The sequence below is a fragment of the Theropithecus gelada genome, chromosome 6 (genome assembly GCF_003255815.1).
Source record: "Theropithecus gelada isolate Dixy chromosome 6, Tgel_1.0, whole genome shotgun sequence".
NCBI lineage: Eukaryota > Metazoa > Chordata > Mammalia > Primates > Cercopithecidae > Theropithecus > Theropithecus gelada.
In genome coordinates this window covers 89494492-89517641 of record NC_037673.1, presented here as the reverse complement: position 1 = coordinate 89517641, position 23150 = coordinate 89494492, and the positions used below count along the sequence as shown (strand labels likewise).

Below are 23150 nucleotides of genomic sequence, written 5' to 3'. Positions count from 1 at the left end.
CAAACTTTTTTATATTGAGGATAGTGTATTTTTATGTGAGTTGAATTTGATATGAGTTTGAAGAGTGCTAAACAGTGATTCTTTTAATGAAGGATTTGATGGCTTGTTTTTGTGTTCTACAGAGAGAAGCTAGTGACTGGAGGTAGAGTATTTTGATGATGTTGTATACAGAAGGATTTGTTATATTTCTGTGAGAGACAGAAATAAAGTGTTATTTCTGAGATACTTCCTTTGTAGGAAAGGGACTGGTTTGCCTCACAACATATTCTAAGAGCATTTGTCTTCAGGAACTTGAGTTAGAATGAAGAGGCTGAAAACCTAACCTTTATTTATTGATTAGACAAAAATAATTCCACATCTGTTTGGAAATGAGTAAATTTGAAGTTTTAAATTTTTTTGTGTGATTTTATAAATGACTCTTTGATGACAGATAGTGAGAACTTTTGCCTCATCCTACAATATGAGCCTAAAAGATATTAAATACTTGTTGACAGACTGATTCTAGGGCTGGTGCAGGAAAGATACAAGATGAGGCTGGAGCATCTTTTAGTAGTAGAAAGTAAGGAAGTGCATGAAAAGCAAAATGGTAAGAGCATGTCAAAGGGACACAGGAGACATCTGAAAGAGCTTACAATAGTCATGGCTGGAACAATTTGAGGAGCAAAATGAATGATGTAGTATTGGATTATAACCTAAAGTATACAATAAGTGTCCACAATTCCATACTGATATAAATAAGTGATTGAATAAATATGTCAATGGATGAAGAGAGATGAATCTTCCGTGCAGAATAATTCCAATAATATATTTAGATGTTCTTTGCTATGGGAGGTAGAGAATAATTCCTCCTCTTTTTCCCTGAGGGTGGGCCAGACATAGTCACCTTGAAAGAATACGTTATGAAGAGGGAAAAACAGTAATGTTATAGTGGAGAGGCCTGGCATATTATATAGTACCTTAACCAAGTAATGAAGGTTAACATCATTGGTGATGTCCTGTTGATATCATGTTCCCCTTGCCATGATCTATTGAGAATGGCAGTTGATCTCACTGATATTCTTTCCAGAAATCATAACCCTAGTCTAATCATAAGCAGAAACATTAGACAAACCCAAATTGAGGGTCATTCTATAAAATACCTGACACATAGTCCTCAAAATCAAGATCATGGAAAAGAAGGGAAGATTGAGAATTGTCACAGACCACAGAGACTGGGGAGAGATAATAATTATATGTAATGTGGTGTCCTGAATGGAATCCTGGAAAAGAAAATGAACATTAATGGAACAACTTGTGAAATGTGAATAATGCCTGGGCTTTAGATTGTAGTAATGTACCAATATTGGTTTCTTCATTTTGACAGATGTGCCATGATGTTATAAAATGTTACTAATAGGGGAAAGTGAGTAAAGGGTATAATACACTCTTCGTACTGTCTTTTAACTTTTCCATCAATCTAAAATTACTCCAAAACGGCCACGCATGGTGGCTAAGCCTGTAATCCCAGCACTTTGGGAGGCTGAGGTGGGCAGATCACTTGAGTCCGGGAGTTTGAGACCAGCCTGGGCAACATGGTGAAACCCCATCTCTGTGAAAAATACAAAGTATAACCCGGCATGGGGGCACCCGCCTGTAGTCCCAGCTATTTGGAAGGCTGAGGTGGGAGGATCACTTGAGCCTGGAAGGCAGAGGTTGCAGAGTGAGCCAAGATTGTGCCACTGCACTCCAGCCTAGGTGACAGGGTGAGACCTCATCTGAAAAAGAAAAAAGAAAAAAGGAAAAGAAAAACTCCTTGACAGAGTTTTCTTGCTTGCATGGAATCAAATGATGTGAAGAACAGAAACTATGTGAAATAATTTTTGCTAGTTAGCATGTTTTATTTTAACAGTTTTCCCCCTAAAAATGGAATGATATGCTATAATAATACTATTTGCATTTGTGTTTCTTCGTAAATGTTTCCGTTATATATAAGATTTGATGACTTTTTAAAAGTCACATTAATGTCTGAAACTTTTTAAATGAGGTGAATAAGGTACAAATTAATAGCTGTCTATTTTGAAGAGAAGTAGTTAAAGTTTGATATAATGGTGTATAGAATCTGAGTTATAGTTGTTTTGAGAATTATGATTTTGAAAGTGCTTATGTTAATACTGTGCTTGATTATAATTAAGTATTTTGGGAATTCAATATAGTAGCATTATCAGTTAAAGCAACATAAAAATTAATAGAACAAAGAATACTTTAAATTAAATTAAAATATCTTTGTTACAAACTATGAAAATAAATATAAGTAAATTTCATATCATTTCTCTTCTAGATTTATTATCTAGGATAGATTTGGATGAACTAATGAAAAAAGATGAACCTCCTCTTGATTTTCCTGATACCCTGGAGGGATTTGAATATGCTTTTAATGAAAGTAAGTGGTGTATATATATATATAGTATATGCAAAATTTATTTAGCAATGCTCATAGAATAATAAGACAGATATTATTTGCTACTTTTAAAGGCTAAGTAGAATGTTTTCTGTATTCTTTTGAGAAATAATGACATCCTGGCATGGTGAAATTCTTCATTCAAGTGAAAGAACCAAGTAACAATTTTCTGTAGTTGTCAAGTTACGTAAACTAATGGTCATGAATTTGATTCAGCTTATGCATTTCAACCTTGAGCTTTCAACTTCCTGGTATCCAATTTGAACTCCTAATTAAATTATAGAGAAAGATGCTACTGTTTCACATGTTATTTAGAACAAAGTGTCTGGCAGTAATTATCTGTGACAATGTTTTAAAGTAGTTTTCCATGATTTTTCAGGCAACATTCTTGTTTTAAAATTTATTAATTCAGTTCTGAATAAAATAACCTTTACACTTGGGATGTGGAGGAACATAGTATAGATTGCAAAGATGTTTCTGGAACAGAGAATCATGATTCATTGGATTAATAATACACCCTTACACTTGAAGGGTAGTGTTATTACAGGGTAGGTGCATTTGAGTTGTAGTTTTCTATTGGTTGTTCTGCATTAACTGAATTGGTGCTTTGTCATCACTGTATTAGTGGATATTCCTTTCTAATATCAGTTATAGATATTAAGAGTTATGGTGACAGTCATTGTGTACTAAGATGTTGAGTTTAAAATAAGAGACTAGAAACTTTGATCTTTTCTCTGATATTAATTTTTATGCTTTTTAATAAAAGTTATTTTATGCCAGTAGAAGTAGTAATATTTGTTGTGTGGAGGGGAAGAGGAGCTTAAGCAATTGGCCTGTAGTGTATTTCTCTCCTGATTACCCCAGGAATACCCCTGGGGAAAAAATCCTGTTCAGGAGACAAGTGGCTTCATGTTTTCTCCTTATAAACGTGCTGATAATTAACTCATTTAATAAATTAGACTGGCTGGGTACGGTGGCTTATGTCTGCAATCCCATCACTTTGGGAGGCAGAGGCGGGTGGATCACTTGCGGTCAGGAGTTCAAGACCAGCCTGGACAACATAGTGAAACCTCATCTCTACTAAAACATACAAAAATTAGCCAGGTGTGGTGGCATATGCCTGTGGTCCCAGCTACTGCTGGCTGAGGCATGAGAATGACTTGAACCTGGGAGGTGGAGGCTGCAGTGAGCTGAGATCGGGCCACTGCACTCCAGCCTGGGTGACAGAGTGAGACTCCACCTAAAAATAAATAAATAAATAAATAAATAAATAAATAAAATAAGCGTAGACTAATATTTGCTCTGAGGAGAGTCCTTTTCTATAGAATACTTTGAGCAATATGACTGGTTTAGATATGAGGAATGTTTCTCTGAAGAATATCACTTAAGCAGGACAACTCTTTGGCACATAAAATGGAAATATTTTATAACCCAAATGCTCACCAGTGGGTGAGATTACCTGTATGCACACGTAGAGTCCTCATCTACTTTGGGCCAGAGAGTGCTATCCAATGAGAGGAAAGGACCTGGGGGAAATGACCAGATGCTGCAGACCTCTCCCTGCCTTGCCTGTGCTTCTTGATTCCTTGTACCCTTGAAATTATTAGTAAAGCTTAGTCATTATCGGTAAAGATCTTTGCTTTGTGGAGTGTGATTTGATAGCCTGAGCCTGTGTTAGCTCACTGCTTCTCTCCAGTTTTCATTTGACATCCTACCCATATTTGAAGACCTAGTTGAGAAATCTCACTGAAACCTTCTGAACCTCTTCTAGCCCACAGATAGTTTTCATTTTTCCAAAATCATTCTAGACTTTATTGTCTATATGAATCCCAGTGGCAGATTTTTAGACTGTTGACGTATTCCAATCTAGTTTGTTTAGCTTCCTGAAAAGTTGCTTAACTTCTTAGTATTTATGATTTGACTTCTCAGGTAACCTCTAAGCTTCTTGAGGACTGGGCCTATGTTCATGGCAATAGCTAGAGAGGTCTTTATACATATTAGGCTTTAAAATATTGTTAGTTTGCTTTAGATTAGAGAGATGAAGGTCAAGAAGAATAACTTTTGAGTACTTGGGGACCATTCTTAGTTATATAATCTGTGTGTTTGTGTCATATTGACATCTGAAGAAAAAAAATCTAATGAAAAAGATAAACTGTTCTGAGAAAGTTATTTTAAATTTTTATCAGACATTCTTTGTTGTACTGCTTGTATTATTGTAAATATACTTTGAAGTATAGCAATATTGTTTGTTTATCTTCTTAGAGGGACAGTTAAGACACATAAAAACTGGGGAACCATTTGTTTTTAACTACCGGGAAGATTTGCACAGATGGAACCAGAAAAGATACGAGGCTCTAGGAGAGGTATGTCACATATACTACTTTAACTTTGTTTTTCCCAATTTTAAATATTCAGAATAAAAGTTTTAAAGATGCAGCAGTTTATGTACTCTTTTTACAAAATGTGATTCAAAAAAGGTTTTTGGGTTTTTTTTTGTTTATTTTTAGTGGTTATGTTAGAAGCATATTCTCAGTTTAAAAGTTTCTGTTCGGTGGCTCACGCCTGTAATGACAGCACTTTGGGAGGCTGAGGCGGGTGGATCACGAGGTCAAGAGATCGAGACCAGCCTGGCCAACATGGTGAAACCCCATCTCCACTAAAAATACAAAAATTAGCTGGGCGTGGTTGCGCGTGCCTGTAGTCCTAGTTACTCAGGAGGCTGAGGCAGGATAATTGCTTGAACCCAGGAGGTGGAGGTTGCAGTGAGCTGAGATGGTGCCATTGCACTCCAGCCTGGGTGACAGAGCAAGACTCTGTCTCAAAAAAAAAAGTTTCTGTTTTTAGGCGAGCTATGGTGGCTTACACCTGTAATCCCAACACTTTGGGAAGTCAAGGCCGGAGAAGCACTTGAAGCCAGGAGTTTGAGACTAGCCTGGACAATATAGTGAGACCATGTCTCTACAAAAAATAAAAAATTAGCCAAAAGTAGCAGTATGTGCCTATAGTCCTAGTTACTTGGGAGCCTGAGGTGGGAGGATCACTTGAGCCCAGGAAGTCAAGGCTGCAAGGAGCTGTGATCACATCACTGCACTCCAGCCTTGCTGACAGAGTTAGGCCCTATCTCAAAAAAAAGAAAAAGCTTCTGTTTTTACACAAACTTATTCTTCCCATGACCATAATATTTCGTAGTGAGTCATTACATAAGAAAACAAATTTATGCGAAATTCTAATTTGATTTTTTAAGTTTTGTTTTGTTCTTGAGGCATGGTCTTACTCTGTCACTGAGGCTGGAGTGCAGTGGCACAATCTTGGCTTGCTGCAACTTCCGCCTCCCAGGTTCAAGCGATTCTCGTGCCTCAGTCTCTGAGTAGCTGGGACTACAGGTGTGCACCACCGTGCCCACCTAATTTTTTTTTTGTATTTTTAGTAGAGATGGGGTTTCACCATGTTGGCCAGGCTGGTCTTGAACTCCTGACCTCAAGTCATCCGCCTGCCTTGGCCTCCCAAAGTGCTAGGATTACAGGCGTGAGCCACTGCGCGGAGCCTAAAAATGTTTTTAAGAGGTTGAATCCTCTACTATGCCAGAATGAATAAGTTTTCTTTCAGGTGTTTATTTGTGTGAAGAATATTGGTATTTGACTAATAAGTTGAATTTAACCTACTTATCTTTGACTGGATAAAGGAGTAGGCCTTGTGAACATTAGGTACTTCACATGGTACTGCTTGTAGGAACCTTTGAAAATGTCATTTGCCATTTAGGTGAATAGTTTGGTAAAGTGAAAAGCTTTACTCATTCTGTGTCATATTAAGTCTTTATTTTTAGTAAAAATGCATATGGACACATAAGTTTAGTGTGATAACTAGATAGCTACCTTACTTTTCTAAGGAAAGGCTGAAATTTCTGTATTCCTTTTTTGTTTTTAAATAGAGTAGTAAAAATGAACTATTTGGTTAAATTATGACATAAAGAATATTTGGTAACATAAGTATAACAGCATGAAGAATATATCTTTTCCTGGGAGACAATTCTTTGATCTCCTGCATTTCTGTATGTCTCTGAGCAAAGGCTTTGACAGCTTTTGCTCTGGATCATCTTTTCAAGGACAACTGTATAGGAAACATGCTTCAAAGACAGAGGTTGTGTCTCCCTCCTAGGCAGTAGGCAGATTAGTTTGCCGTCCAGGATCAAAAGGTAATGCTCCTCCCTCCCCCACTGATGGCAAAGGATTGCTAGGAGCCCCTTTAGAAGATTGGGTTTCCTAAGTTTGAGGTTCCTCAGCTGTGATACAATCCTATTGCATGCTCAGCATCCACCTGGGCCTGTTGACACTGCCTCTTTGGGATTTGAGGAGCAAGAGATTGGACTTCATGAGAACATGAAGCTCATGCTGCCTGCTGTACCCCGATTAATTTTTGTTTCTGATCCAGAAGACTGATGTCATCTGACAGCATCCATGACTATGCAGGCGAACTTGCTAGCTTTTATGGAGTGTAAAATCTGACAGTTAAAGAATCTTCACAGTTCTTGTTAGTGTTCTACGGCATTTATAATCTAAATATATTCAGTGCCCTGAATAATTTCTGCTGCACTTTAAAAAAGCTTACCCAGCCAGGCATGGTGGCTCACACCTATAATCCCAGCACTTCGGGAGGCCGAGGAGGGCGGATCACGAGGTCAGGAGTTCAAGACCAGCCTGACCAACATGGTGAAGTCCCGTCTCTTCTAAAATTACAAAAATTAGCCGGGCATGGTGGTGTGCCCCTGTAATCCCAGCTCCTCAGGAGGCTGAGGCATGAGAATCACTTGAACACAGAAGGCAGAGGTTGCAGTGAGCCAAGATCGTGCCACTGCACTCCAACCTGGGGGACAGAGTGAGACTCTGTCTCAAAAAAAAAACAAAAAAACAAAAAAAAAATGATTTCCACTTGATTTATATGTTGCAAACTGGTAGTATTTTGATTATAGAATAGCCATACTATAATGGCCTTAGAAAAGAGCTTGTGATTTTTGTGTTTGTTTTTAAATGGGACTATTTATTTACTATTTTCCATAAGCCATGTACACCACCAGCTCACTTGGACAGGTGGCTAGTCTCCAAATATACCTTGTCCTTTTTGGCATCTGCATCATTTATGCCATCAACTTGTATCCTCCAACATCATCTATATCAAACTCCAGCTATGTGTCTTATTAGGTCATTCCATGTGTAAATGATTCCTTTTGTCTAGGATCTTATACCTAATTCTTTGGATATATGGAGGGTCACAGATTTATTTTTGGTGGACTTTAGTTGACAAGAAATCAAAATATTTGAGTTTTTACTCTGATGGTTATTTACAGAGAGAGAGCATATTCTGTATTGTCTACATTACTGCCTCCTGTGCTTGCTATCACATTTGTGTTCACAATCAATTTGGACCCAAGTGATTACCCAAAATTATAACATTTAACTTTTTTTTTTGAGATGGAGTCTCACTCTGTCACCCAGGCACCAGGTGCCTTAGCTTACTCTCAGCTCACCACAACCTCCACTTCCCGGGTTCAAGTGATTCTCCTGCCTCAGCCTCCTGAGTAGCTGGGATTACAGATGCCCACCACCACGCCTGGCTAATTTCTGTATTTTTAGTAGAGATGGGGTTTCACCATGTTAACCAGACTGGTCTCAAACTCCTGACCTCAGGTGATCTGCCCACCCTGGCCTCCTAAAGAGCTGGGATTACAGGCATGAGCCACTGGGCCTGGCCATAGCATTTAACTTTTAATGCAGTGTTTCTATTTAGATCAGTGGACTCCTCAGCTTTAAGTACCAACCTTTTTCCTTCTGAATATATTGATCAAAAGTAAACATATTTTCCTAACGTAAAACTCAGTACACAAAAAGACCTAGGAATTGGAGAGTGAAGGTCTGGTTATTACAGTATTTGTACCATACCATCTTGCTTCTCATGTCATGTTTGGAATACTTGTTTTGATTCATAATTTCACTATTGGAAGTTAATTATTAATTGAATTTTATTTCCTACATCGTAGGAGTTAGTTGTGTGAGTTCTGGGTATATCCCAGTAATGACACAGTTTTCAATCTAGTTAATCAGTTGTTTGGAATTCATGATAGCAGGACTTAATGCATCTGTGGCCTGTCTTTTCATTCATTTCGTAACCAAAAAGCAGGTTAGTTGCTTGCTGTGTGCAGAATCCCATGAGCAGGAGTGAGGTCTGGTACAAAAAAAAAGTGAATTTATCCTGAAACTAGCTTGAGGAAAGAGGCACAAACATTCTACCGTTAAATGTACTATTTTACTCTTGGAGCAGAAAGCAGGCACTTTTATAAGTTAGAGGAGGGAACAAGCAAGGGCAGGGAATCCCCTTGCTAGCTGGTTCCTTATCTACTGGGCAGTTAAGTTGGTGCCTTCCTGGGTAGAAGTAAGTTGTAAAAGTGGCCAAGTGGGCATGCTTTCCACATGCCCTCCTGGTGGGTATGAGTTCCAGGATTATCCCCCCAGCTCCCTCTTCCCCCTCCTCCCTGTCCCAGAGTGAGAGTTCCATGGGGCATACTTTGGTCTGCAAATTTACTGTCAACTCTTGAGGAGAGATTCCTCTTGGAGCACAGTTAGATAAACTTACCCTGTAGGGAATGTCTGGTGAGGAGGAGGTAAAGGGTTATATTTGCATTTCTAAAGGACTAAACAGGAAGCTGAGGAACAGGGGAAAAGGAGAAAATAAGAGAAAATAATAAAAAAAATTAAACTCTCTCTCAGAAAAATGGTGATTCTTTGCTACAGTGTTCCATAATTTCCATTTCTGAGCCATGCCTTCAAGTGAAATTTAACCAACTACAATTCTATTCTTCATTCACAGTTTATACTTTTATCTTACACTGTTTTCTCCCTTTGAAATGTCCTTCTCCCCTTGTCACTGTATCCCACCTCCATCTGTCTTCCTGTTTTGGCTCAGATGTCTCCTCCTTTAGGAAGCCTTCCCTCATCGCTTCTGTTATAATCTCTCCTGATTTCTTTTCTTTCCATTTTGTTTTTCTACCTATTTTATCTTATATGAAAAATGATTTAAGATGATGTTAAAGATGAATGCCATTTAGGAAGACTCAAATAAGTAGAGTTTAAAAATGGAAGCAGTGTTAGTAAATGGATGAGTTTACTGTATATCTCTTATGCTACTTATCACTCTGCATTGCATTTTTAAAAAATGTATGTTTTTAAGTAATTTGGGGGAAACTTTCTGTGTCCTCACAATATTTGTTGAATAATAAATAGTGTGATACAAATAGATAAACTGTTTAGTATAAATTCTGGACCTGTGCCTTTTAGAGATTTTTTAATGTTCCTAATTTATACTTAAAGATGTGTATTTTCTTATTGAAGAAAGGAAAATGATAATTTTCCTGTTTCTAAGCTAAACAATTTTAATTATTTCAATTTCCATTTAAGAGCTAGAAGTTTCATACTATTAAGGCTTTTGTGATTTAAAAGTATTTGATAAAAATAGACATATATATGGCATAATTTATTGGAAGATTTTAACACTTACGTTACAGGAAAGGGGTCCTGAAACAGACCCCAAGAGAGGGTTCTTGGATGTCACATAAGAAAGAATTCAGGGTGAGTTCATAAAGTAAAGTAAAAGCAATTTTATTAAGAAAGTAAAAGAAGAAAAGAATGGCTACTCCATAGACACAGCTGGTTGCCCATTTTTATGGTTATTTCTTGATGATATGCTAAACAAGGGGTGGATTATTCATGCCTCTCCTTTTAAAACCATATAGGGTAACTTCCTTTTGATTTTTTATTTTATTTTATTTTTTATTCTTTTTTTTTTTTTTTTGGAGATAGAGTCTTGCTCTGTTGCCCAGGCTCGAGTGCAGTGGCATGATCTTGGCTCACTGCACTCCAGCCTCCCAGGCTCAAGCAATTCTCTTGCCTCAGTCTCCAAAGTAGCTGGGATTATAGGCAAGCACCACCACGCCTGGCTAATTTTTGTATTTTTTAGTAGAGATGGGGTTTCCCCATGTTGGCCAGTCTGGTCTCCAACTCGTGACCTCTGGTGATCCACCCGCCTCGGCCTCCCACTAATATAGGGTAACTTTCTGACGTTGCCATGGCATTCGTAAACTGTCAGGGTGTTGGTGAGAGTGTGTCTGTGAAGACAACCAGAGGTCACTCTCATGGTCATCTGATTTTGGTGGGTTTTGGCCGACTCCTTTACTGAAACCTGTTTTATCAGCAAGGTCTTTATGACCTGTATCTTGTGCCGATCTCTTGTCTCATTCTGTGACTTAGAATGCCTTAACTGTCTAGGAATGCAGCCCAGTAGGTCTCAGCCTCATTTTACCCAGCTCCTATTCAAGATGGAGTTGCTCTGGTTCAAACGCCTCTGACATTTCCACCCTCCCTGTTATAGGAGAACCCTTCATCCTAAGGGTTGCAGAGGGATGAAGATCTATCTTCTGTAACTTCTTCAGGCTGAACAGGGGCGATGATATTCCTGCCTGACTCTGAGGATCTCTTTCTGTATATGTGGTAGAGAGGAGCTCAGTCAGAAAGTGTTGATATGGGTCATTCATGACTCTTGAGTTCTGACAAGAGGTGATATCTGGACTATTAATAAGTGTTCAATTTAGGAAAACATTGAGTAAGCTTATTGTGCATTCCTACACGAAGAGTACAACAGCAATATATTCCACAATACTAAAGCAAAATAAGTAAAATTATCCCAAGTAAACTAAATTAGAATGTGTTCCATGAACTGGGCAACTGTTGGAATCAAGCTGATATGGGGTTGCTAGCCAATTCCAATACATGCCCAGAATTAGACTACTGATCCAGATTTTTATATTACCCAACCCTCTTGTTTTTTCTGAGTAGCAGTCAGAGACCACTGGTTCATTCACAGGAATAAGCAGGGTTAGCCAAAATTGCAGAAGCAAACCTAAAAACAACTGATGAGATTAGAAATTAGTAACAAGTATACCATAGTTCTTGAAACATAATTTCTCTCTCCAGTTTTCCATTTTTACTAAAGACAAATCACGGTAAGACCAATTTGCTTTATTATACTTGCCCTGATTATTTGTATAAAGTGCAGCAAGAACAATTATTCTATACTTAGGCTTTAAAAATTGGCTTTGATGGAACTCTGTTCCATAGGGAATCTCAGATAAGACTTTTTAAAAGCCGAGCCCAGCCATGGATTTGTACCCTCAAATACCTATGAGTTGGGTAAATTTTCTCCTTTTGAGGTCCCAAGATAACTTAGGTCTCCTGGACCTGTTAGAAAGTGACATTTTTTATTTGCCACAGGTCAGAAACCCTGTACAGGGACTGTGTAGGCAAGGTATGAGGCCAGGTCTGCAAGAGGCTTTTATTGGCTCTACAAGTCAAATTTGATTCCTTAAAGGAAAGCATGCTGTTTCAAAGACTTAGTAAAATAACCAGTTTTTCCAATTGTGTCCTGTTACAAGAGAAAACAGATTCTTACTGCACTTATGCAATTAACTATATTGCTGTAACTTAAGAATACTCACAACTAGTTTCCAAATTTTGGAGAAATCAGGTAGAGAGAAGCAACTATCCTCCAAATTTTGTTCACAGGAGTATACTCAATTGCTAAAAACTGTAAATAGCTCAAAAGAAAAGTTTTCTTGACTGTAAAACAAAAAGGTCAGCAGTGTTTCAAGCACAGTTAGAAAGATTACCTTAGTTTTCTTTTGGTTCAGTCTAATAGTTAACTCCTTAGTTCCGCTTGATATTCAGGAACACTTCAGGTCTCCATGAGAGTCCTGAAAGTTTTTTTCCTCTATTCTGATGTCACAGTTTCCAAAGTTATCAGAAACCTTCATTTAAGAACACCTGTTAGAGTTCTATAGTTGATTATAAGCCACCTCCTAAAGAGGATTAAAACAAGACAACAATTGCCTATGTATGACAAAATATTTTAGGGCAGCCACAGTCAAAAGCACGATTGACAAAGAAATTTGGTTACCTCTGTGGCATATAGTGATTTTATATAACAATTATTATTATTACTGATGACATATACTGAGGCATATCAGAATTATAGGAATCTTACACAATTTTGTAACACATACTAATAACAAGTTTATGTAAATATAACCCAAAGAAAGTTAAACACCATTTCACATTTGATTATACTTCCAGTATGACTTTTATACCAAATAAGCCAAATTTTACCTTTGAATTAGTGAACTATTAATGTTACACCCAATTCTTAAGAAAGCCTTATAGACATATCTACCCAATTTTAATGCTTGACCAAAAGGTAAGATTCTCATAAACTTTTTATAACCCTTTACAAATTTTTGTTAAAAGCAGATCTTTTGTTAAAGAGCAGATCAGTGCTCTAAGAAAAACCTGTTGTAGTTTTATTCCAATGTTCAGTTTGCAGAAAAACTGAATAATGCTCCTTTTACTTTAGCCAATATGTTCACCCACAGATTTTTTTTTTTACGAGATTAAGTTTTTGCAAACCTTCCACAACTTGCTTAAACCTTCAGCTTTATTTCATCTAACTTAAAACAGTCCTTTAAACCTTTAATGTAGGCAGGAAATTCACATTCCCATGCCTTCTTATAATCTTTTATCAAAAACACATTTCACTTTCTTTACATACCTTGCATGTATAACTGTTTCTTCTGTAGTCTCAGTTACATGTTACACTGTTAACTCTTAGTAACTTTCATTTTTCGTGAAAAATCTCAGTAAGTTCAAGATTTGAATTATGTACTACATGTGGAGACTAGCCTAAGGCACACCAGGCAGAGTGCAGATAGGGGCTGACTCTTTTCATCATAGCTAGGGGACGTGGCTAACTCCGCATTTCCCAGGCCTTATCTAGGATCTAATGCTCCAAAGTAGGTAAATTGAGCAGTTTTTAATAGTCAAAGAAGCAGTTTATGATCTCAAAGCATTTAGGAAACTTAATATCTGACCTACATAATTTAGACCAAATGTTTACATTTTGAAGATATTTTTATTTTACCAATAATCTTTAAAACTGTCTTTGTTTGCCAAAGATGACTTAAGTCACATGAATAAAAGGCATTATACTTTTTACTTTTCTGACAATATATTTGATTTAAGCTCTTATTATTATTAAACCAATTAATTTGAGCTCCTTCATATATAAACATCACGCACACAACACATATAAATACACAGAGAGACAGAAGATAAAGGACCCATTCCCTAAACCAGGAATTGGACCCTAAACCTGGGCTGCCATTGTGAAAAGATAAAGCACGGCCCTGTGGTTACAAGGTCAAGCTCCCAAGGACATGACTGACCAGTTTGCAGGGCCATCTTGAAAAGTGGGCTTACAGGTGTCCTAAGCTCATGTTCTATCCTAAGGTGCCCCTCATCGTGACAGACAATACAGAAGGACACACGAAGCACACTAGATTCACTGCAGCTTAACACTAGCCGCACAAATCCTTTTTCCCATTAATCAAAACTTTACAGGAGATAAATAGTGATTTTTACCATTTATTCAACCGGTTTGCACAGAGAGAGAGACCGAGAGAGACAGAGAGGCCAGAAGTCTGACTAGTAAGAAATTCTTACCCTTTTGCTGACATGCCAGGCTTCTGGGTTGCCTTTTCCTCAGCAGCCCTGGTAACCTGGCTGGCTGCACCACAGCCCTGGGGGCCAAATCACAACACAGAGGAAAGTTATCTTTTTCTTTTCTGGCCAGAGCAAAATACATGTGACAAAACACAGATGTTAGCCCTTCTGCTTAGCACCCAATATCAAACTGGCAAGGTTCAAACTTGCCCCCTGTTGGGCCCTGTCATCATTAATCCAACCTCTGACCAGGAGTTTCAACTTGTGATCTCTGGGCAAGATGGTTGCCCTGAGTAATAGAAGAGATAAGAAAGGGAATGGAGAGAGATAAAAGGATTGCCTGTGGCATAGTGAGGAAGGTGAAGAGCTCAGGGAGGCCAGAGAAAGACCCACCCATTGCAGCCACACTGAATCAAAAGTTCAGGCAGCCGCTAGTCAGTCAAGAAGGAATCTTTTCCAGCGGTCCCATTAGCTCTCAAGTTTTCCCTTTTAGAGAGGAAAAAGCTCCCCATGTCTCACAATCCTGTACATGCCTAATCCTGTCACCCGTAGGCAATAGCAAAGAGTACAAGGCAGATTAATTCAGAGAAAAGCAGTTAACATCCTGTGGGGCCAAACTCATTCTTAGTCTAAAGGGACTTTACCAAGAGGGGCCTCTAGCCCCTAAAGAAGGGACTCTAACCCTCCTCAGTTGGGCCTCTAACCCAAGGTCGGTCTTTGCCTTTTATTAAGAGGTGCCTGCAACCCTCTCTATCTTAGGAGAGACGCTAACTCCCCTAAGTTGGGCCTCTAACCCAATCCCATCCTTTACCCTGGTACCCCACCACTTACCCAAAGTCAGCCGATCAGTGCTGCAGTCTTTTTCCTTTTGATCAGGAGTGGGGGGTGGCGGGGGGTGTTCTTCAGTATCATCTCTTCACAGTTTGCCAGAAAGATGTTACCAGATCCCACCACTTACCCAAAGTTAGCCTTTGGTTTGGGGGTTTCCACACTATAGCCCCTTCTACAGTTGCCGAAAGATGTTACAGGAAAGATGTCCTGATCAGACCCCAGGAGAGGGTTCTTGTATCTTGCACAAGGAAGAATTCAGGGCGGGTCCATAGAGTGAAAATAAGTTTATTAAGAAAGTAGAGGAATAAAAGAATGGTTACTCCATAGACAGAACAGCCCTGAGGGCTGCTGGTTGCCCATTTTTATGGTTATTTCTTAATGCTAAACAAAGGATACATCATTCCTGCTTCCCCTTTTTAGACCACGTAAGTTAACTTCCTGACGTTACCGTGGCATTTGGTAAACTGTCATGGTGCTGGTGGGAGTGTAGCAGTGAGGACCAGAGGTTACTCTCATGGGCATCTTGGTTTTAGTGGGTTTTGGCTGGCTTCTTTACTTCAGCCTGTTTTATCAGCAAGGTCTTTATGACCTGCATCTTGTGCTGAACTCCTATCTCATCCTGTGACTTAGAATGTCTTAATGGTCTAGGAATGCAGCCCAGTAGGTCTCAGCCTCATTTTACCCAGCTCCTATTCAAGATGAAGTTGCTTTGGTTCAAACACCTCTGACACTTGTATTCAAACTTCGAATGTTTATCATTATAATTTAGAAAACATAAGTTCTTATGTAACTTTCCACAGTTCCTAGAAAATAGACGAACCTTTGTATTTAAATTCTGGAAATAATTTAGTACTTTGTTAGTTTCATTAACCGAGAACCTGTCGAAAGGATTTCATCAAGTCCTGGACACAGAAGCACTAAAAACCATCTTCTCTTCTGATTGATCATCATAGGGGAGTATACAGAGGATAGTGGAAATTTGAATTTACTGCCTGAAAGGCTGCCTTAATAAATAGCTTTTGATATACTCAAGGTTGAAGACTTAAGGAAACAGATTTTGATTTCAACTAGAAATCTAAACAAAAACCCCTTCTGGTATTTTTTTTCTTTTTTTCTTTTTTTTTAGCATTTTCCTACTGAATATCAAGTTTTGTCTTCAGCTGAGCGCTACTATATATGTTTCACAACTGTTGTTTTAGTTTACATTTATTTCTTTCATAAGGAGATTATTATAGCAGTCATTCAGTAGGAATTGTTTTTAAGTCTTGCTCCCGAAATGCACTATCATTTATATGTAAATTAAACGTATTGTGTAAGTAAAATAAACTGAGATTTCAGTTTGTTTTTTAGAATGCAGTGCCATAATACACAAAACAATATTCTTTACATTCACACAGTTATGTTTTTATAGTCAAACAAATGCTTTTGCTAATATGTGTATATTTTTATACTATCCACATAGAGCTTGAAAACAATACACAGACCTTAATAAGTTTGGATAATTTCTCCAAATTTAGAAAAATACTATCAGCTTAAGGAGGTGGGAGAGTGGTGTGAAATGGTAACTCTCAAAGTACCATTTTAGTACTTTAGTGTATATATAATATATATTGGAGTTGAATGCCAAGAAATAATGTTTCTGTTAAACTCAGAGAAAGACTGGAAAGGCTACCATATTAAGTAGTAAATAGGATGGTAGAAACGGCATGTAACTTGTGAAATTTTATCAGCTTTCTCTTTCATGTCAGTACTGAATTATTATAATGTTAAATGGAGAACTTATAATTCGGCAGATATTATAATGGAAGATTCTGTTTTCTTGCCTAATTTTGGTCTTTGTGTTTTCTTTGATATATATCTTGAAAACCTCTTTAAGAATTAATAAATTGTCAATGTGTTTTGAAAAGAGGTTTTATTAAGAGGTACCTCCAACCCTCTCTATCTTAGGAGACACGCTAACTCCCCTAAGTTGGGCCTCTAACCCAATCCCATCCTTTACCCTGGTACCCCACCACTTACCCAAAGTCAGCCGATCAGTGCTGCAGTCTTTTTCCTTTTGATCAGGGGTGGGGATTGGCAGGGGAGTTCTTCAGTATCATCTCTTCAGGGTTTGCCAGAAAGATGTTACCAGACCCCACCACTTACCCAAAGTTAGCTTTTGGTTTGGGGGTTTCCACACTATAGTATCTTCTACAGTTGCCAGAAAGATGTTACAGGAAAGATGTCCTGATCAGACCCCAGGAGAGGGTTTTTGTATCTTGCACAAGAAAGAATTCAGGGCAATTAGGTAATCTTATAAGCTTGTTTTCTTATTGATGGATAGGATCACACTTATAAAAACAACTAAGAGTACAATTTTATTCTCTGGACCTAAATTAGTAATATGTTTTCTAAAATAATGGAAAATTACTTAAAAATATTAGATTTTAAAAATGAGATTAAACAGTGTAGGCCAGTGCCATCTCATAGTTTTTCAATGGCTGTATTTATATATTTGAAACTAGAAACAACTGCATTATTTTAACATCCAAATATTTGAACATAATGTGATTTTCTGTGTATAATTGATACCTTTATGTAATGTGAAATTCACGCATCTTATATTGGCCATCAGGAGATCTGGGTCTTAGTTCTGACTCAGTCACATCTGTGTGACTTTAGAAAAGTGATATTTGCAAGCCTCTGTTGTAAAATGAGAATAAAATTATTTATTTTGTTGTGAAGAGTAAGATGGGTAGATACGATATTATTTTATATTCTTTAATGCGCTATGCAAATGTTAGGAGGATTGAAAGAAAATGTATTGATTAGGCTATTAAGAAGATTTCTCGTTTATTATTGATATTATAAAGGTTTAGTTTGCTGATTTTCTTTCTGCTCACTCTGTCTACTTATTATTACTCACATCAAGCTTATCTTTCTATAGGGGAGATGAAGAAATGACCATTGGCCCAGAATTTGTTAGTAGACTCCTTTTACTTCCATCTCTCTCTAATATCCATTCCTTTAAATGGAATGTTACATATAGGATAGTATTACTAAGTAGATGTTTTAGAATTGAAAAAAACAGTTACTGACATACTTTTCTATGTTTTTGTGGTTAAGAAAAACTATAAGCCTCTTTTAAAAATATAGTATTGATACATGAACAGACACACAGACCAACTGAACAGAATGTAAAGCGCAGAAATACACAGAAAGCCCAACTACACATGGAAATATATTTTATGTTAAGGTGCAGTTATAAATCAGTGGAAGAAAAGGGACTTTTAGCAATTGATAGGTAATCACCCATAAGAATATAAAAGTTGACTCTTCATCACTGTGTACACCAGAATTAACTCTAAATGAATCAGAGATCTAAATGCAAAAAATGAAATAAAACCTACCAACCCAGGGGCACTGATTATGGTCTCGAAATACCAACCTAATAACAGAACCTGGATTCTAATAAAGAAACCTGAATTATTTGGAGAAATATCTGATTCCTGTCTGGGGCAAGAAATGAGTGCCATGAAACGGGAATATCTTGTCTCATTGGCTAGCAAGGAAGATTCCAAAGACTACTTGCCTTTCTAAAAGTCGAGAAGCGAAAGACCAAAACAACAACAGAAACAAAACAAAGCAAAACAAAAAACCCAAACCAACCCCCGCTTGCAAATACATCAGTGGGGTATGATGCATGAACAAATGATTCATAGGAAAAGAAATGCAAATAGTCTGTAAACATATGAAAAGATGTTTAACCTCATTTGGTAGATGAGGCTATACAGAAACAGGACTTCTCATATCTTGCTGGTGGGAGTGTAAAGTAATAAATTCCTTGAAAGGAGAAATTGCCAATATCTTATGAAATTACAGTTGTATTTTCCTGTTTGTATGAGAAAGGAAACAAATACATATATTTGTTGTTTGTTCATTATTGTGGAAAAAACTGGAAAGATAAAATTGATCACCACATTTATCTTTTATCTATGGGGAATGTGGAGGAATGGGATGAAGGGATGGCCTTGTGAATTCTCTAATACCTTTTTGTGTAACTTTGATATTTGAACCATATACAGATTTTGATATGCTTAAAGAATACCCTGAAATTGAAAAGAAAATGAAACATATGAGCTTAAATATGCATCTAGTTGGTAATGTAACTGAGCAGAGAAAAAGAAAATACTTCAGATATTTGGAATACAGTCAGTACATTGTCCTTTTGCTGGATGTATCCTCAGGTTAAAAACAACGGCCAATGAAATGTTAAAATTAACGAAGTGGTTTTACTGTTTTTTTTTTTGTTGTTGTTACTGTTGCTTTATATATATATATGCACACATATATAAAATATATATATAATATATATATATAAAGTGTATACATATATATGTACTTTAAGTTCTGGGATACTGTGCAGAACATGCAGGTTTGTTACATAGGTATACATGTGCCATGGTGATTTTCTGCACCCATCAACCCGTCATCTACATTAGGTATTTCTCCTAATGCTATCCCTCTCTTTGCCTCCTCCTCCCCCTGACAGGCCCTCGTGTGTGATGTTCCCCTCACTGTGCCCCTATGTTCTCATTGTTCAACTCCCACTTATGAGTGAGAACATGCGGTCTTTGGTTTTCTGTTCCTGTGTTAGTTTGCTGAGAATGATAGTTTCCAGCTTCATCCATGTCCCTGCAAAGGACATGAACTCATTCTTTTTTGTGGCTGTGCAGTATTCCATGGTGTATATGTGCCACATTTTCTTTATCCAGTCTAACATTGATGGGCAGTTGGGTTGGTTCCAGGTCCTTTTTTTGCTGGATATATCCTCAGAATAAAAACAATGGCCAGTGAAATGTTAAAGTTAACTTACTGGTTTTACTGTTACACTGATAGTGGTGCAATAATTTTGAAACAAGTTTATCAATATGGTATATTAAAGCAAATAAATATGTAAATGTAATTATGAACCAAGAATTTCAGGATTAGAGAAACACATGAATATCAAATCAAAGCAGAAAACGAAATTTTGGGAATTTCACCATAAACTGATCATGTTTAAAAAATGTATTTCCTAGATCTACTCACCAAAAGGGCTTAGAACTACTGACTTCCTAGTAGCCATGCATACATATAGTGATGTATATGTATATGTATGTGTAACATCCTGGTTTCTAAATGCATTGCTTAGTGAAAAGAGCCAGGGCTCCTGGGAGAAAAGGCTGATTCCAAATTTGGAACTAAGAAAATAAAAGATGAGCCCTGGACAGCGGTTCCCAACCTTTTTGGCACCAGGGACTGGTTTCATGGAAGACAGTTTTTCCATGGACCGGGGGTAGGGGATGTTTCGGGATGAAACTATTTCACCTTAGATCATCAAGCATGAGTTAGATTTTCATAAGGAGTGTACAACGTAGATCCTTCGTGTGTACGGTTCACGGTAGGGTTTGTGTTCCTATGAGAATCTAATGCCGCCACTGATTTGACAGGAGGTGGAGCTTAGGCAGTGATGCTCCCTCACCTGCTGCTCACCTCCTGCTGTGCAGCCTGGTTCCTAACAGGCCACCAATCAGTACTGGTCTGCGGCCTGGGGGTTTGGGACCCCTGGCCTATAACATTGTGCTTTGTCAGAAAGCAAGCACTCTGTCTGATGGACGCATGTGAAAAGGACAGAATAACCAACTAGAAAGGGCTTCTTTTGGGCAAAGTTGGTACAATTTGAGGATAAAATAAGAGTTCTTATTGATAATAAAACATTTAATAAACATTCATGATTTCATAATCTCTTTAAAAATATAGCCAATTTGCCATTTTTAGATTAAAGTTATCTGGAAATTGGTAACCAGGAGAAAAGAATTAAGCAGTTGGCCTCTTTATGAAGAACTGTGGTTTATTTGCAGGGGAGGAAGGAATGTTCTTCCTTATTGAAGAATACAGTCTGATGAAGGTAATGAATATGATAGAATTAGAAAAATCAACTTTTTGCCCTGTGTGGCGGACAGACTTCTAAACATGTTCCTCAAAAATTTCCATTTCCTGCTTACTCAATCAAACATGAACCTAAGTACTGCTGTGAAGGGACTTGGCATATATAATTAAGGTTACCAGACAGCTGTACTTAAGATATGGATATTATCCTGTCTTAGCCCATTTTGTTTCCAGAGACTAGGCAATTTATAAAGAAAGTGGTTTATTTGGCTGATAATTCTGGATGCTGGGAAGTCCAAGAAGCATAACGCTGGTCTCTGCTCAGCTTCTGGTGAGGGCCTCATGCTGCATCATAAGATGGCAGGGAAGGGGAAGGAGAAGCAGACATTCCAAAAGAGTAAAACATAAGAAACAACCTCACTTTGTAACAACCTGCTCTCTAGAGAACTAGCCCATTTCCACAAGAACTAATCCAGTCCCAAGAAATAACCCAGTCTTGAGAGAAAGACATTAATCTACCTTAAGGACCTAATCACCTCTTAAAGGCACCACCTCCCAATACTATTTTATTGGCAATTAAATGTAAATGTGACTTTTGTCAGGGACAAATGACATCCAAACCATAGGACTCCATTTGTGGCTCCCGAAAACTCATATCCTTCTTACATGCAAAATATATTCATTTCGGCCCAACATGGTGGCTCGTGTCTGTCATCCCAGCACTTTGGGAGGCCGAGATGGGCGGGTCACTTAAGTCAGGAGTTTGAGTCCAGCCTGGCCAACATGGTGAAACCCCATCTCTGCGAAAAATACAAAAATTAGCCAAGCATGGTGGCAGGTGCCTGTAATCCCAGCTACTCGGGAGGCTGAGGCAGGAGAATTGCTTGAACTAGGGTGGAGGAGTTTGCTGTGAGCTGAGATCATGCCACTGCACTCCAGCCTGGGTGACAGAGCGAGACTCCATCTCAAACACACACACATACACACACACACACACACACACATACACATTTCATCACAAAGGTCCCCTAAATCTTAACTCATTCCAGCACCAATTCATAAGTCCAAATTCCAAAGTCTCATGTGAGACTCAAGGCAAACTCCTTCTAGTTGTGAGCCTGTAAAATAAGAAACAAGTTATCTACTTCCAAAATACAATGGCAGGATAGGCATGCGGTAAACTGTATTAGTATGTTCTCACACTGTTACAAAGAAACACCCATGATTGGGTAATTTATAAAGGAAAGAGGTTTAATTGACTCACAGTTCCACATGGCTGGGGAGACCTCAGGAAAGTTACAGTCGGCAGAAGGGGAAGTAGGCATGTCTTACATGGTGGCAGGCAGGAGAGAAGTAGTGAGCAAGAGAGGAACTACCACAACACTTATAAAACCATCAGATTTCATGAGAACTCACTCGCTATCATGAGAACAGCATGGAGGGAACCACCCCTGTGATCCAATCACCTCCCATCAGTTCTCTCCCTTAACACTTGCAGATTACAATTCAAGATGAGATTTGGGTGGGGACACAAAGCCTAACCTTTATCATAAATGTTCCTTCCAAAAGGGAGGAATGCACAGAAAGAAAGGAGTAACCAGCTGGGCGCGGTGGCTCAAACCTGTAATCCCAGCACTTTGGGAGGCCGAGACGGGCGGATCACGAGGTCAGGAGATCGAGACCATCCTGGCTAACATGGTGAAACCCCGTCTCTACTAAAAATTACAAAAAACTAGCCAGGCGAGGTGGCGGGCGCCTGTAGTCCCAGCTACTCGGGAGGCTGAGGCAGGAGAATGGCGTAAACCCGGGAGGCGGAGCTTGCAGTGAGCTGAGATCCGGCCACTGCACTCCAGCCTGGGCGACGGAGCGAGACTCCGTCTCAAAAAAAAAAAAAAAAAAAAGGGAGTAACCACCTCAAAGCAAGTCTGGAACCCACAGGACAGGTATTAAATCTTAAAACTCCAGAACCATCTCTCACTTTATGTGCTGCCTCCAGGACACAATTGCAGGATGATTGCAGGGTGAGGTTCCTTTGGTTTTGGGAAGTCCTGCCCCTATGACTGCTGGGTGGAGCCCACATGCTGGTCTCTCAGTTTGGGATTGCATGCTTGTGCCTGTGGCTTTCTCAGACTGGCATTTGATGTAGTTTGAATATATGTCCCCAGCAAATCTCATGTTGCCTTGTAATCCCCAGTATTGGAGTTGGGACCTGGTGGGAGGCGATTGGATGATGGGGGTGGATTTCTCATGAATTGTTTAGCACCATTCCCTTGGTGTCTATTTTGTGATAGTAAACTATCACGAGATCTGCTTGTTTAAATGTGCGTGGCACCTCTCCCCACCTGTCTCTGGCTCTGGCTCTTGCCATGTGAGACACC

The 23150-nt window shown here is 38.5% G+C and overlaps 1 protein-coding gene across 3 annotated transcripts in view; it reads left to right on the top strand.

Annotated features, from left to right (window-relative positions):
- The window catches only part of FAM172A (family with sequence similarity 172 member A), a 480941-nt gene that overhangs the window by 48144 nt on the left and 409647 nt on the right, over positions 1 to 23150 (top strand). For all 3 annotated transcript variants that reach the window (XM_025388508.1, XM_025388509.1, XM_025388510.1), the window contains 2 exons: positions 2318 to 2419; positions 4700 to 4800. In XM_025388508.1, coding sequence (XP_025244293.1) covers positions 2318 to 2419; positions 4700 to 4800 — 203 coding nt within the window. The remainder of the gene's footprint in view (positions 1 to 2317; positions 2420 to 4699; positions 4801 to 23150) is intronic.